Genomic DNA, 15,609 nt, shown 5'->3' with positions numbered 1-15,609 from the left:
AAGCCGGACTGAAATGGGTCCAGATAATCAGTTTCATCCAAGAGTGGAGTTCTCCCGCCACCACCCGCTCTAGCACCTTGCCCAGGAACGGGATGTTGGCCACCGGTCTATAATTGGTGGCCACCTCTGGATCCAGGGATGCCTTCTTTAGGACTGGCCGGACTACCGCTTCCTTTAAAGGGGCAGGTACCCGGCCGTCTCTTAAAGAGGCGTTGACCACCTCCAGGATCCAGGTCCCAATCCCATCCTTGGCTTTCTTAAGTAGCCAAAATGGGCATGGGTCTAGTAAGCAGGTGGTAGGACATACTTGTCCAAGCACCTTGTCCACATCATCAGGCCACAACAACTGAAATTCATCCATTAATTGTGGACTCGATGGTGTCGATGGCGTCTCCCCAGTAGAATCTGATTCAATAGCAGAGTCAAGCTCATGGCGAATCTGAGCGATTTTCTCCCTGAAATGCTTAGCAAAGTCGTCACAATGGGCCTTCGAGGGTGGCACAAGATCTTTCTTCGGGCCCGGATGTATCAGCCCCTGCACCACCCGAAAAAGCTCCGCCGGACGGCATTGTGAGGAGGCAATGGAAACGGAGAATTTCTTCTTCGCCGCCCTCACCGCCACAGCATAGGCCCAATAATGGGCTTTTAAGTGTGTTCGGTCAGAATCACCCCGTGATCTCCTCCACCTACGCTCTAGACGTCTCCCAACCTGCTTCGTCACCTGTAATTCAGGTGTATACCAAGGACTTCCTTTGTCCAAGAGAGCTCCTTTGACTTGCTGAACCTCTTATTCCTATGAAGCCAACATGAACACATAAGGAAGATGGGAGGCTCGTCTTTCATTATAATTTTCTATGTAGAATCAGTCATGTCCAGGCGATTTTCTTATATTGTTTTTATTGTGTGAACATTACACACACATGCACACACTATATTTTGTTGCTGGGTTGACTAGAACGAGGAATTAGTGTTGTAATTAACAGAAGTGTGTCAAATGATGGTTTGGGTAACTAATTATGAAGAAATGGACAAGTACCTTAGGGAGAAAATTCACCAGCTCTTGGGTAGAAAATATTGTTTATGTTGCCCTAATGGTCATGTCACATCAAACCAGAAGGAAAAGTGTCAAAACGCTTACCAATCCTGCATTCTTTCTCTTTTCCTTTCCACAGCTCTGGAAGCTAGCGGCAGGAGGAATGCACCTCTGTACTGCACAAGAGACCCTGGGAAGGAGCCCCTGTGCATGCAACAATATTAGGAGTGTTGAAGTAGATGTTCTATTAAAGCAGGAGGAGCAATATGTGCTTTCCTGTTGTTGGATTGCAACTTCCAAGTGAGGTGCTAATGCTGAGAAGACCCTCCCTCTTGTACACACCCACCTACCTTCCCACCTGGGCCTCAAGTGACAGTGATGTACCTCCACCCCCCCCCCCCCCAAGCTTTCAGGAATGCAATCCCTTCAGGGCAGGTTGAGCACCGCTCTTAAATCTGCTTCTGCTCCCCACAAATGCTGTTTTATGACACAGCACCAATATGGGCTGGGCATTTTAAGGGACCATTGAAAGCTGTCCTGGGAAGAGGGACCAAGACCTACTTAGGGAAGGAAAACGCTATTTTGCCAAGTAGCCAGGGAACTAAGGCACAAAATAAGGGCAGCCACAGCTGCACAGTGACGGCAGCAGTGACTCATCCTATAGGTCACACGGGTTGGGAAGCATCAAATGGGAGCTCCACCAGTGGTGTAGAAGCATCCTGTTCTCCTACTGTCTTTTGCATGCCTGGTGCAAGACAAATGCCATCTCAAAGGCAAAAAACATGGGATTCTTGGCACTCAAACACAGTCTGCAAGTTCCACAATGTTGCTCATCAACTCCTTAGTGATAGCAGCACAAACAGGAATCAGGCAGATACGTGGCATTCATTTCCCTCTCACCCCAAGCTCAACATCCAGTGTTAGAATAAAATAACTTACATCTTAAATGCAAGGGGTTCAAGACAAGTACACGCTAGGAAAGACTGGCGAGTCCTCCGTGCCCAGGCACACTTTAAAGACAGCAACTGTTTATGTATGTGTGTTTTCCATATATTTAGGGAAACTTTTAACTGTGATGTCTCTGGGAATGTGGATATTGTACTTTGAAACATGTTCGACATGTTTACATTTCTGCATTTTTGTTCTGCCTCATTTGTTTACTCTTTGTGTAAGCCGCTTTGAGCATAATTTGGAAAAGCAGCATACAAACAAACAAACGAACAAGAGGATGATGCTTCCTCTCACCAGAGCTCCCTTTTGTGAGTTACCTGTGCCGTAACACGAAGCACAAGAGGTAGCATCTATGAGCCAACTGCATGGTCTTCATACACTAGTGATAGTGTGCTGTGACTGGGTACTGAGATAACTATATCCTATGTTCAGGCATGGTGAGGTAGGCTGGTCAGCTGTCAATGTGGCCATTGTCTTAGAGAGAAATCTTCTCCCATTTAAGCCACTGGGAGTGTTTTTTTATTAGATCTATGAGTAGTACTGATATAAAGTGGCGTACCTTGCATTCTGCTGGGTTAGTGGAACTTCCACCTCAGGTTATAACCCATGATAATCAATATAGGATTGCACCATTAGTCCTTCCAAAATCTGATTACAGTTTTTTTCCTGGTTTTCTCGTCTTATTGTAAAGTTCTAAATTAAATGGAAGAGAAATCACCATCTGGATGAAGTCTCAAGAGAGACATAGACCTCTCTTATGGATGCTACAATTTCATTATCTGAACAATGGAAAGACTAAAACATTAATATGATTTTACTTTGGACCTGTTCAAAATTTTGGTCTTTATTAACTTGTTAACTATTGCCATGAGAAGAGAATTTATACTTTTCCCACCAACTTTCCAGCTAAGAACCAATCCCCACTGCTATTTTTATATGGACAGAATCAACAAAATTTGACTCTTACAATGGTTTCTTGAGTTCTGTTGGTTATAGTGAACCAGTGATGTAAATATTTCCATTTTCTGGATGACAGGACTAGGATACCCTACTTCAAGAGAGAGAGAACCAGAAAATCATGATATGAAGAAGAATTCAGAAAGTCCCAGACAAGCTGGCCATATGTGCCCTTTTTTTGCAGGAAGCTCAGACCATCCTAGCGCCTCATGTCTCTTCGAGCCTTGAGTCTTCACAAAACCTGTGCCCAACTCTGTGTCCTTTTGATGTGTTTGCTATTAATATATGTAGGCAAGGAGGCATTCCTTACATGAGTTACAACAATGGGAAACGTGTGGTGAATTGGGCCCTGTGGGAACTTTTCTCCCTATCACGGTTGAGCATCCTGGATAGCTTGTTCCCTGCTCTTACCCTGACATTAAGGATAATCTCGATATTTAATTCAGCTGAACATTGAGTTAAATTGTCACTGCCGTTACAAACAAGGAGTGGTCAGCAACTGTGCAAACCCCAGAAATGCTAAAATCAGTGCATGCTTATTTTAGAATTTGAATTCCTTTGATTAACTTTTCTTTAATGCTAACCCTGGAAGGTTCAGGAGGCAAACATTTAAAAACCAAAGCCTAAGTAATTTAGGGCATTTTGCTCCTTCGTGGATGTGCTGTTCAATTATAAAGGGGTGCTCTTAGGAGGGCAGTGGCACACAAATGACCTGCTCATATATGACTCTGTGAGTATGCCTACCGCTACTGCACCACAACGGATAGGCTGCCTGGCATACTTGGGTTGGCCCTGCCAAATGACCCCAATTTGACAGAAGTATTTTTTTGCAAATAGGTTTATTTTTCAATATTATTTTTCAATATTATCATCATCTTTCCACTCTCTCTTTTCTCCTCCCAGTCTTTTAAGAGCATACTGAGTGAGTCACTCCAAATGAGCTCTCCTCCAAATGACAACCTCAGGAAGGATGTTAGAAACCCCCAAATTGTGCTTCATATTTCTTGGAAGTTATGAAAAGTTTCATTATCAAAGCATTCAAGCTCATGAGTAATATTTATGATGGAAATAAAACTGACAGCCTTTAATTTTTCTTTTATTTTAAAAACACATAATGATGAAAACCAAACCAAAATGGATTATTATTATTATTATTATTATTTGCACACAGAGCATCTGTGAGGAAAGCTAAACACTTACAGGCAATAAAATGACCTTGCTAAATCTTCCCCCACTCCCCTAACACTTTTTTCTCTCTTGAAAATGCAGTGAAATATAAAGTAGAGCCACTTTGATGAATGAAAACATCTGTAAACATAATAAATCCTTGAAAAGCCATATGCTTCTCTTCATTAGGTTAATATGAGCATCCTACCCTTAAATAGGGAAAACTTTAGTTCATTTGCAAACAGGAGAACAAAGCAGATGTGGAGTTCTTTAATGCCAGGCTTAAGTACTGTCTTGGGAAGGTGAGTTGTAAGAAAACATTAAGCAAACATTTTAGTCAGGCATTGCACAGGAAAATAAACAGTAGCAGAGGAAACATGGAAATGGCAAAGGTCGTTATTCTTTGGCCTCCTTTTCTGGAAGGCAGGTGATAAAGTATGTTTTTTCCACAGGTAAGGAAGGACTATTTTGAAAATATTTAGGATGGAATATTATTTCTTATGTCAAATAGTACAGGGCACCTGTATAACACCAACTATGCAAGGACAGGAATGCTCAAGCAATGCTGCTGTAGCTATGGATTTGGCCTTTGTAAATTAAAGGCACAATCTTATGGAAAAAAGACCTATAATCTCCTGGCATTTCCCAGCCAGAATAGTGCCACTCTGAGAGCAGAGATCATGCTAAGTGGAAAGGCAACTCAGGTATTTGCGTGGAAGGCGTATGACAAAATATAGCGTATCTCCCACCATAGGAAATCTTGCAGACTACCTACTGCAAGATTATGAAAGCCTTTTCTGAGGTTATGCATTTCTTCCCAAGTGTAAATACATGAAATCTTTCCAGCAAGTTACATGAAGCTTGGCCCATAGTTTACTTTTCTAGAGATCTCAGTTTAGGGTCACACTAATTATCAAAGTACTAGAAGCAAGCTAAACCCTATAGCTGAAGCTTACTAATTCTGTATTTTCCTTGCAATGGCAGGCAGACTGTGGTAGGATACCTTCTTTTAAGCCAAGTACCAGGACTGAACTTTAATAATTGTGTGGTTATAATTCAGAGAGAGTTAAGGAACAGGAGGCAACCACTGAGGGCAGTGGTGTGATCAATAAAGTGTGTGCTGAAATGCACACATATATAAGTAAGTTCCACAGAAATAAGCAAACTGCAGTTTAAGGTAAATGTACTCAGTCTAAGTTGTCCATTATCTCATTGTATGCAGCATTTAATTAGCACTCACAGAATGCTTCTATGTGAGCCCTTAATGCTACAAAATCACTTATTTTTGCATTATAAATTTAGTGCTGTAGAGTTCATAAAATTTGCAGAAAGTTAAGGCCATGCATTACAGAACCATGGAAAAATTGCAGTGATATATTCAATTTTTTACGAGTAATGCACATGCAAGAACACTTGGGTCTTCTTGCATTTCTTTTTTCCTTTCTCTTGCTGGGCTCCAGTTGAATAAATAACTATTAATAAAACAATCATAAACACAAATAAAATAATAAAAGACCTTAAATAAAAAAGACCTGTATTGCAAATATGATTTTTTTTTTTAAAAGTATGTTCCATGTTAGTTTTTCACATTTTACTTTTTTTTAATCTACTACTATCACTGCTTTTCGTAACAGGACCAGCAAGAGCTACTTTATTATTATTATTTTTAACCAACTACTAACGAAACCTTCTCTTGATAAATCATCCCAGTCAAACGTCACCTTCAAAGAGCTGAAAATCCTAACTGAACACTTGCAATGTTTGAAAAGCTCTGAAGAGAAATGCTAACATCCCAGGCAACATTGTTTCATCCCAGCCAGGGTTTCATTTAGCCAGAAGTACTACCCTCACACTCATGTACTAGAGGGCCAATTTGTACTGTGACCAAATCCATACATTTATGCTGACTCACAGTGACTCTCAGGCAGGAGCCTTTCCCAACCCTATCTGGGGATGCTAGGAATTGGCCCTGGCACCTTTTATGTGTTTTACTAATGAACCACAGTCCTACCCTTAAGTACACATTGAATGAGGATTGCATTGAGATGGATGCAAGGCAGGTGCAGTTTGTAAGGTATTCAAGGTTTCTAATTGCATGTGGCAAACAAGGAGGGAGATCCTAAATTACCTTGTCCTTGTCCATTGTCAACTGTTCAGTGCATACAAAAAGGCAGGTTTTGCCTGAAAGGGTTTTGTCTCTTCAATCTTCTGGTTAAGGGTTTTCCTTCATTCTAAAGATCTCCCAATATTATTCATCTTCCTCCCCCTCTTCCTCTCCCCTCCTTCCCTCTCTCTTTTTCTCCCTTATTTTCAATCTGTTATTCCAATAAAATCCCCACACTTCCCTAGATCTTGCTACTTGACATTTTTATGTTTGTAAATTTTCAAATCCTGATTGCTAACCCACCTATGTTAACACCTTTAAGTTGGAAGATTTCTGTAAGATAAGTATAGTTCTACTGACTGCGTTTATTGTATAGCATATTAGCATAATCTACCCAGATATCATGCCATGCAAGGATGTTAGAATACCACACATCACTACGATTTGACTGATTTGCAACTAAAACATATCCCAAGTACACATTTTTGGAGCTTTTGATGCTTCTCTTTTACATAAAGCACCATACTTGAAGCCATATAACCACCAGATCTGATTCCTGCCTAAATCAAGGCCAGTGATAGGCCATCAGTGCCCTGTGTGCTGCAAGCTGCTGTACCACTGGTTCATGTCTGGTCCAAAAAATGGAACATTTTTGCTTCGATTCATCTTTTAACTCCTGTCTTCGCTGGATGACAAAATTGTCAGAGGCGTAAAAGTTTTCTGAACTCTTTATCCTCAATCCAAGAAAAGCAGAGTATTGACTTTCGGTCTCACCCAAAGGTGAAAAGTGAAAGAGAGAGAAGTAGAAGGGACTTTGTACTTCATTCCTGTTCTCTGTCCAACGTTGGTCTATCAAACTGCTAACTACTAGGCTTCCTTGATACCCATAGTTATTCTTTTCTTAATATAGGAAGGAGCTTGTTTTTCACTCCATTTTTAATAATTATTTCAAATGTTGTTTCCCAAGATAAGATTTTTTCCAGTCTTTTCCACCATTTCCAAGTATCATAAAATAAACCTGTCTCCATTACTCCCATGGTCAATAAACAGGTTAAACAAACAAGGAAATTCCTGAAGAGAAGCCACAGATTCAAGATTGCAAAAACGACTACATATAGGCTATTCAGGGGGAGGTTTTTTTGCTTACTGTGCTTATCTGTATCTTCACTGTCATGCAGACATTAACTTCTGACCTACAAGCCTGCCTCTCTAAAAAAAAAACAAAAAACAACCAAAAAAAAACCCCTTGCAATGTTTACCCATTATGTAATGTCTGTGCTTTTGTGGAAATTTTACAGAAACAAACGGAGGAAGTTTGCCAGTCAAGCTTGTGAACAATAAATCCTGTGCTGTATAGATAGAGACCCGTCTGCCCTCACCTTAAAACCAGTACTTGCATGTTCACTGGAAAGTATTTTTCAGACAGCTATTTTTTAAAAATTCAAAAACACCAGCGCCTACTTATTGTTTTGTTGAAGTATGTTGCAAAAGTAAGGAGGTAAGCCTTCCCTTTGAAGAAAATAGGTTTTGGACAAAGCTGGCAAATCCCAAGACTTGTCAATGGGAAAGGTCTTAGGGATCACACCTGTATCGTAACAGAGCAGAACGTGTAGGGTTGAAGGGAGGGTTTACATGCTATTTTCAATTACACCTAAACTGTGAGATCACTAAAGAGCAGTACATGCATCTCCTCTACACAGTGGCTGGTACAGAGGCATCCAACCCATAGATGCCTTTTCCACACTTTCCACAATTCCTGTAGGCAGCTATAGCAGTAAACCAACAAACTGGGGACCTGCCTTGTGAATGCACCTTCCAGTCCCACCTTAGGAACCTGTTTTTACTTTCTTCCCAAGGTATACAAGTACATAACAGAACTTACATTTTTGTAGTATTTTAAACACAGATAATTCTCCAAACAATCCTTAAAAACAGGATGAAAATAGACATTAGTACTGAATTTTTTAATGCCCTCTTTCATGAAAGCTAGGCAAATATTTTGTTATAAATGTTAAGGATAGTACCATGCACATTATTGTTAATAGCCCAAAAGCCTCCCATATCCAGCTGCCTACTCATATCAATTTATTTGTCTGCTGTTCTGGTGTTAACACTTCAAGAACGTTGTAAGCTTGCTATCTCTAAAACCTGTGCTAGTTTTTGTGTCTCATCTTCTTCCAATTCTCATTTGAACACTCTGAAGAGCTTCATACACACCACGGTCCTGTACGATGGACCAGGATTACTTACCGCATCCTGCAGCAAAGGGCAGGGGCAGAGAGAATGGTGCTTTCCCCCAAGCTCATCATGTTGATTTGAGGAAAGGTGACCTTTGAACAGTAAGATGTATGACTGACACCCACATTCTTCGCTATAAACCAGTATTATGGCACTGAAAAGGCTCAAATACTGATAAAACAGTTGTGACTAATATTTCCAAACATACATACATACATATTAGTGTCAACAATATGCTAGAATAAAAAACCAGCACTGCAACTGAAAGACCACAATGTAAGAAAGTATAGACCTTCTATATGGCTTAAAAACAATAATCATTTCAATGTGCACATCTTCCAGAGGAGCACTGAGGCAGGTAATCGGGGACACAGTGGCTGGCTGGCTCTGCAGAATCACCAAGGAAGAGAAGCACAGTGCCTTCCTTTCCCCACCCTGCACACGCCATTCATTCTCTATGCGACTTGCCTAATTATCCTTGTGATGTACAGGTTGCCATATCATGCAAACCCAGGAGGTGCACACTGGGGGATGGCTTCCAAAAGAGCTCAGAAACCCTGCTGTGCACCTCATTGGGTTTGGATGACACAGGAACTTGTGTATTGTGCATGCAATCAGAGAAAGCATGCAGTGTGCAACAGGCGTATGCACGGTGGGGAAAAGGAGCCACCATGGTTTCCTTTTCTTAGTTGTATACACAAGGTCACCATTGACAACTCATACAGGAGGGAAATTGTCAAGTCTTTCAATATACCTGGGGAGCAAACTTCTGCGTTAACTACAACAAAGCCAGGATTTTGCTCCTGGCCTTCCTCCTTAATGGTGCTTTGCTTTTTGGCCTTGGTGGAAACAGGGCTAGGCATTTAGGTCTTGTTATAATTAACTTTTCTAAATCTCATTTCCTTTTTAGAGGAGAGAAAACATATTGTGAGTAAGCTCCGGACGTGGTAACAAGTCCCTGGCAGGTTAGTTTGTTGTAACAAAACACATAACATTTAAGGAAACTTTTACCATCTTTTCTGCCCTTCATCATGGGTTTTATTGCAATTACAGCAATGAGAGAGATGCTAATGCCAAAGGTAACACACATACATTTTTAATGAGTTGACACAAACTTCCTGGAGATGAGGAATAAATTCATTTGCTGAATTTTTCTCAACCATACCTAACGGGTTATTACAGGGCAAGAGGATATGCTCAGAACAATGTTTGTTCCCATTTTCTTTCACTGCACAAACTCACAGAATAGTAGAGCTGAGTTAAAATAGGCAAGATTGCTGACAAAGATACTGTCAGTTATTGCTAATCTGAAGCATATGGTATGGGACATGCTACTTCCTAGATTACTTACCTATACAGGAAGGTCTAAGAGCTCGTTACTATATAAAACTCTTTCTCTCTCAAAGTCTTAATGTTTGTGGGCATTTCCTTTGAACTCAGTCAACCACAATGATTCATTTCCAAGGAAGGCCACTCATTGAAATCAATGAGTACTTAATTTTATTTAAAGGCAGCTAGTAAAGAACAGCCAAATAAAACTAGTCATTCTCAATAAGGACTAATTACAGAAACAGATTTTGAAATCTGTCAAAGAGGACCAAATCCCCCAGTGGCGTAATGTTAGTAGACTCAAATGAGATCCTGAATTGCCCGGGCTAGGCTTCAAGCGCTTCATCTAAATAATATAGCACTCTCTCCCTGGTGTCTGGAATCATTCTCTTAGGCAGAACAAAGCAATTTCTGTTCTTCTGTTGGATCCCCTGTGCTTAAGCTGGCATGGTCCATGGACAAGAACTGGTTTGTATCTCCTGGCTGTGGACCGCCGTATTAGGGATCTCAAGAAGTGAGCTACAAATTGAATACAATCTGGAAAGAACTGGCCTTCCCTGCCATATGACTCAGCTTGTGGTAAAAACCAAAAAATACAGCTCCATTTCATTTGAAAAAATGAATATGTATGCATAATTAATTGCATGACCAATCTGCCACATGATGGGGTCCTCCAGAAGTACACGCGTTCCTCCACCACGCCAATCAATGACCTAATGCTGGTTTCAGCATATGTGGTCCATACCTGTCAGATCCTTAACAATTTTACTATGAAGCCGCTTGGGCTGACTCTTCCCAGTCTCCACACTAGTAACTGGAGAATACAGAGCCCCTTCAGAATAGAGAAGTCAGCCATGTCTGCCCCCATAGGAAACCACCCCCCTCTGCCTTTGTAAGCAGCCTACATAGGCTCTGCAATATGAAAAGTATCAATGAACAACCAACATAAAACAGAATTAAAACTTCTCCCTACCTATAGGCTGAACTGAACCGTAGTTAATTATCCTAGTAGGGGGACGACATGGAAGGACAAACTCACCTTCCTTCCCAACTCAGTGTATGTAGATGTGGAAGTTTAAATGCTCCCACACAGCATAGTACAATTCCACAGTGCAGCTCTCATCACAAGCCCTTTTGCATTCAACTGATTAGTGCTGGAAATGGCTGAGGAGTGTGCCCGCCGGGGGAACTCTCAGCTGCTTCCCGCACTAATTAGCTGAGGAGCAGGAAGGGAGTTTCAAGGCCTCATGTGACTCACAGGCTACTCAGAGGTAGCTATAGTGAACCAATATAATATGTTATTTTAATAGCATTAAGCTATTTAGAGCTCCTAAGCAACATATTTAAATAGGACAGAATCAGTATAAAGGGCACAGGAAAGTTATGATTACAAATATTTAAATTTCTGACTTGGAGTTGCATCCAGTTGATGTTCCTGTGTGAACAGTGGAAACTTCTTTCTATGGAACAGGTGGGGGGATTTTGGCATTTCTCTCTCTCCAAATGCCATCTTCCATGCTGTTCTTAAGGATCCTTAAGCTTCTGAAGCATATTGTGGGGCACATTATTCTGGGGATTCAAGGGAGGGAAGAGGAATTTCCAAAAACTCCGCCCTCCCCACTCCACTGATGGAACTGTCTGCTGCATCAAAGAGCCTTCCCATCAGTGGCAAGATATGAACTGGATTCAACCCAACAACTCCAATACAATTTCTTAAATGCATTCCACACCTCCCTCAAAGCTCCTGTTCCATCACTACAATTTTTTCTTAGGCAAATTTCCCTATATACTCTAGTCAGTCATACATTTACAAATTGGTAGTGGTTGAACTTTCTAATTATTCAACTACAAAACAAGGGCTCTGGGCAGCCAGTCCTCTTGTTTTATGGGCAAATCCATAGCTAGCTCAAAAGATTAACTCTAAGAAACAGCATTGACTAATTCTTATGGATGTCATGGCATTGTTACATACTACTGGACAATACTGAAGTAGCACACTGGATTGTACTAATGGCATAAATTGTGCTTGTTCTGCAACTTTTCCTATGCACAAGTGTGGACACAAGCTCAGCCTATAGACAATGTTCACACAACCCTGTTCATGTGCTAGGGGATGTTTGTAATTACCTATGCTAGCACATCCTGCTGTGTTAACCCAAAGAAAGAAGCTTCTTGCTGCGGTTAACAAGCCACCGCCAAACCCTGCCACAACTCATGGTTTCAGGGTGGCGTGTGAATCATGACAAGGTACCATCACTGGGTCTACATGGCATGAACTTGGTACAAGCTGATTGTACCAACTTGGTACTGTAGATGCTTTCATCAAACATTTTACAAATAAAAATGGTATTTGGAATGCTTTTCCCACCAGTTGTTTAGCACTCCTGCTTTTGAAGGCAAATCAGATTCATTTCCACTCAATTCCATATTGCTGAACTTGACAGCCCAACTACCATTAAAAGTATTTAAACCCTTTTAAAATATCTCCACCAAAGTATTCTCATACAATAAAATAACATTTTTAAGAAAGCAGTTTCTTAAAATCACATATCCATCCAAGCATTATATTGGGCAGGGATATCTGGGGAACTGGAGAAGTATTATATGCCAGTTTTACTCACCGATACAATCCATGTTAATCATATCTACTGCAGTTATTAGAACAGTTTCATCGACGTGCTTATGTCCTCGTAGTGCTAAGTGCACAAGGTAGTTTTTAACTCTTGCTGGGAGAAATGTCATCAGATATACAGGCACATATAGAACATAACGAAGCTGGCAGAGCAATGGTGTCATCATCTTGCCATTTGGGGACTGAGCGATGTGCTCTATTGTGGGGAACAGCAGCACACTGCGGAGGACCTGAAAAGCCACGCAAGGGGGAAATGGTCAAACCATGTGCAATGCAGCGGAAACATTTTCTTCAGGAAAATTCACATTTGCATTACTTGAGTAGTTCCCTTTCCCCAGCAAATTGTGTTATTCCTGGCAAATGAACCAAATGTGATCACTAAAGGCTGTACTCTTCACATACCTGGGAGTAAACACATCGAACACAGCAGGGCTTACTTCTGAGCAGGCATGCATACAGCTGAAAACACTTACACTTTAAAGTCCCCCATGCATTAAATTCTTCAGGATGCTCTAATTCTAAGAGCCAACTGATCATGGTATATCTTGAACTCTTTAAACACAATTCTTTTCATAACTGTGCTCCCCATAAATGTGAAATATGCATGCTTACAGTGTAACTCACCTCTCTGCTCTTTCCCAAAAATCCTGCACAACAATCTTATGTCTGCCTACTGAGACATAAGCTTCAGTGGGCCTTGCTCCCAGTTAAGTATGCATAAGACTTAATCCAGCAACCATGTAATTTATTGTTTACATTTCAGTATTACCCAATAGTCAAAGCTTGTTCGGAAGTTCACAGCATGATAAAGCATAATATAAACACACAAACATGTAAAATAGTTTGGAATACTTAAGAACAGTTAGAGGCTTAATAAAAATAGCATTAAACGGAACCTGTGTTGACCTGTGCACACCTCGAGTCTGCTTCAAACATTTCCCAAAGCCTCTGAATGGATTTAGGGGGTACACAGGGGAGAAGAGAAAAGCTGTTCCACTTGAGAGTCACTTGATTCCGTGGCTCCACTAGTGGAACAATACTGTTTCATACAACTTTTACAATAGTATATACACAAGGCATCTGTTTAGCTCTAGAATGTTCCAAATGCTATTACAGTATAAAGCCATATGTGAGAGTTGCAGTCACAGAGTCCACAAAGATGAACTTGGCACATTGAGAGACCTCTGGATAAGTACTCAGAGCATTAGAATCCTTTCTCTTGTTTTTCAGAGCAGGTGTTAGTATGAGGCTTTGTGTGCTTCTCCTTACACTGCAAAGAAAAAGTCAGTCTGAAAAAAAAAGGGTTAAGTTACAATAAGTGCTTACGGGTCACACCATGCACCATGTCAATTTATGACAAACTGGAGACCATCCTGCTTGGATAGTCAGCAAGGACATGATATGGCAGCATGGTTGCTTTGTCCCAACCTCAAAGAGCCAGGCATCATCCTATTAAGACCTACCAACCTGTGATTTCATCTTCCCAACTCCAGGAACCTCAAGACAGGCTGAGCCCTATGCTACACAGCCGTTTGACTCCAGTATGCCCAAGACACACAGCATCCCAACCACAACTATTTTAAGACTGCTAGATGCTGGCCTACCCCCAAAGGTGTTCCATGTATTGTTCTGGGGAACTATTATATGCCCTCAGATCTATCCCTCCTGCCCTCTACACTTCTGGAGTAAGTTCACCAACTAACTGCTCCTAAAGCACAAGCAATCTAATGTATTTCTCCCCTGCAGCAAGAAAAACAACTGGTCCTGGCATAATTGGGGTATAGATACTTGCCTTTGAGGGAGTAGGTTTCTCTCGCTGTTCTGCTCAGAGACGTGTCTCTGGAGCAGCGGTGGGCATGTCCCAGTGCTGCTGGTCTAGACCAGATGCTCAGATGTGGATTGTAAAGAAGACCCAATCTGTCTCAGGTGAGTGAAGGAGGACAGTTACCCCCACTTCGATTTGACTTGGGATGTCTCTACATGAGTGGGGGTGAAATCCCTGAAGAAGAGGATGAACCTGAGGAAAAGACATCTGAACAGCCAGCAGAGCAACTGATTTCAGCATCCATGAAACCTGTGCAGGTGAGGGGAGAGGTATTGGAGTAAGGGGCACCACCTGTCTATACATAAAAGGCTATGTTGTTGTTTTGTGTTGTCAAGCTGTCTCCAATTTACAGTGACCTTACCAATGAATATCTTCCAAAATGTCCTGTCCTTGAAAGACCTACTCAGCTCCTGTAAAGTCACAGGGTATTCACGAAACTCTCCTCCAGCACCAAGTTTCAAACACATCAATTTTCTTCCTTCTTCCTTTCTTCACTGCCCAGCTTTCACATTCATATATAGTGTCGATGATCTTGGCTTTGATCTCCAGTGAAATGTCCTTACCCTTGCTGATCTTTTCTAGTTCCTTCACTGCTGTCCTCCCACATCTCAGTCTTTGAATTTCTTAGTTGCAGTCTTTGTCTGAATTGATGATTGAGCCAACAATTTCAATTTCTTCATTGCTGACAGTAACATTCTATAGTTCTTCTGTAGTCATGATTTTGGTTTTCTTACTGTTCTGCTGCAGAACTGCGTTTCCACATTTTTCTTTCACTTTCATCAGAGATGGTTTGAATCCATCGCTGCTTTCTGCCAGTAATATCGTATCATCTATATATCTTAAATTGGTGTCTTTTACCAATGTTCACTCCTATCTCTGATCCTAATTCAGCTTTTCTTATGATATGTTCTGCATAAGATTAAACAGACAGAGAGATAAAATACACCCTTAACTGGTGCCTTTGCCGATAGGAAACCATTCTGTTTTTCCATATTCTGTCCTAACAGTACTTCTTGTTCATGATATGGTTTATACATCAGGGCAATCAAGTACTGAGGATAATACCCATTTCTTTCAGGACCATTCATAGCTTCTCATGATCCACACAGTCAAAGGCTTTGCTGCAGTCAATAAAGCAGAGACTGATCATCTTCTGAAATGTGTTGGTGTGATCCATTCCTCAACAAATATCTGTGATATCTTGAGTGCCTCTTCCTTTTCTGAGTCCAGCTTGAATGTCAGGCATTTCTCACTCCTCACAGGAGATCGTGGTCATACAGACATGGACAGAGGTCTTTAGATTTCAATTTAAAGAGGGAATGAAGGAAGAGAAGCACTGGACATCAGTATGGATTAAATCTCACCCAAGATGC

General features: G+C 41.1%; 1 protein-coding gene across 1 annotated transcript in view; it reads right to left on the bottom strand.

Moving 5' to 3' along the window:
• LDAH (lipid droplet associated hydrolase) overlaps window positions 1-15,609 on the bottom strand; it is a 103,825-nt gene that overhangs the window by 23,517 nt on the left and 64,699 nt on the right. The window contains 1 exon segment of the mRNA XM_044445157.1: window positions 12,401-12,641. Within this exon segment, the coding sequence (XP_044301092.1) occupies window positions 12,401-12,641 (241 nt within the window).

Source organism: Varanus komodoensis, unplaced genomic scaffold, assembly GCF_004798865.1.
Source record: "Varanus komodoensis strain SLA01 unplaced genomic scaffold, ASM479886v1 scaffold47, whole genome shotgun sequence".
Taxonomy (NCBI): domain Eukaryota; kingdom Metazoa; phylum Chordata; class Lepidosauria; order Squamata; family Varanidae; genus Varanus; species Varanus komodoensis.
This window is presented reverse-complemented; position numbering and strand designations above follow the sequence as displayed.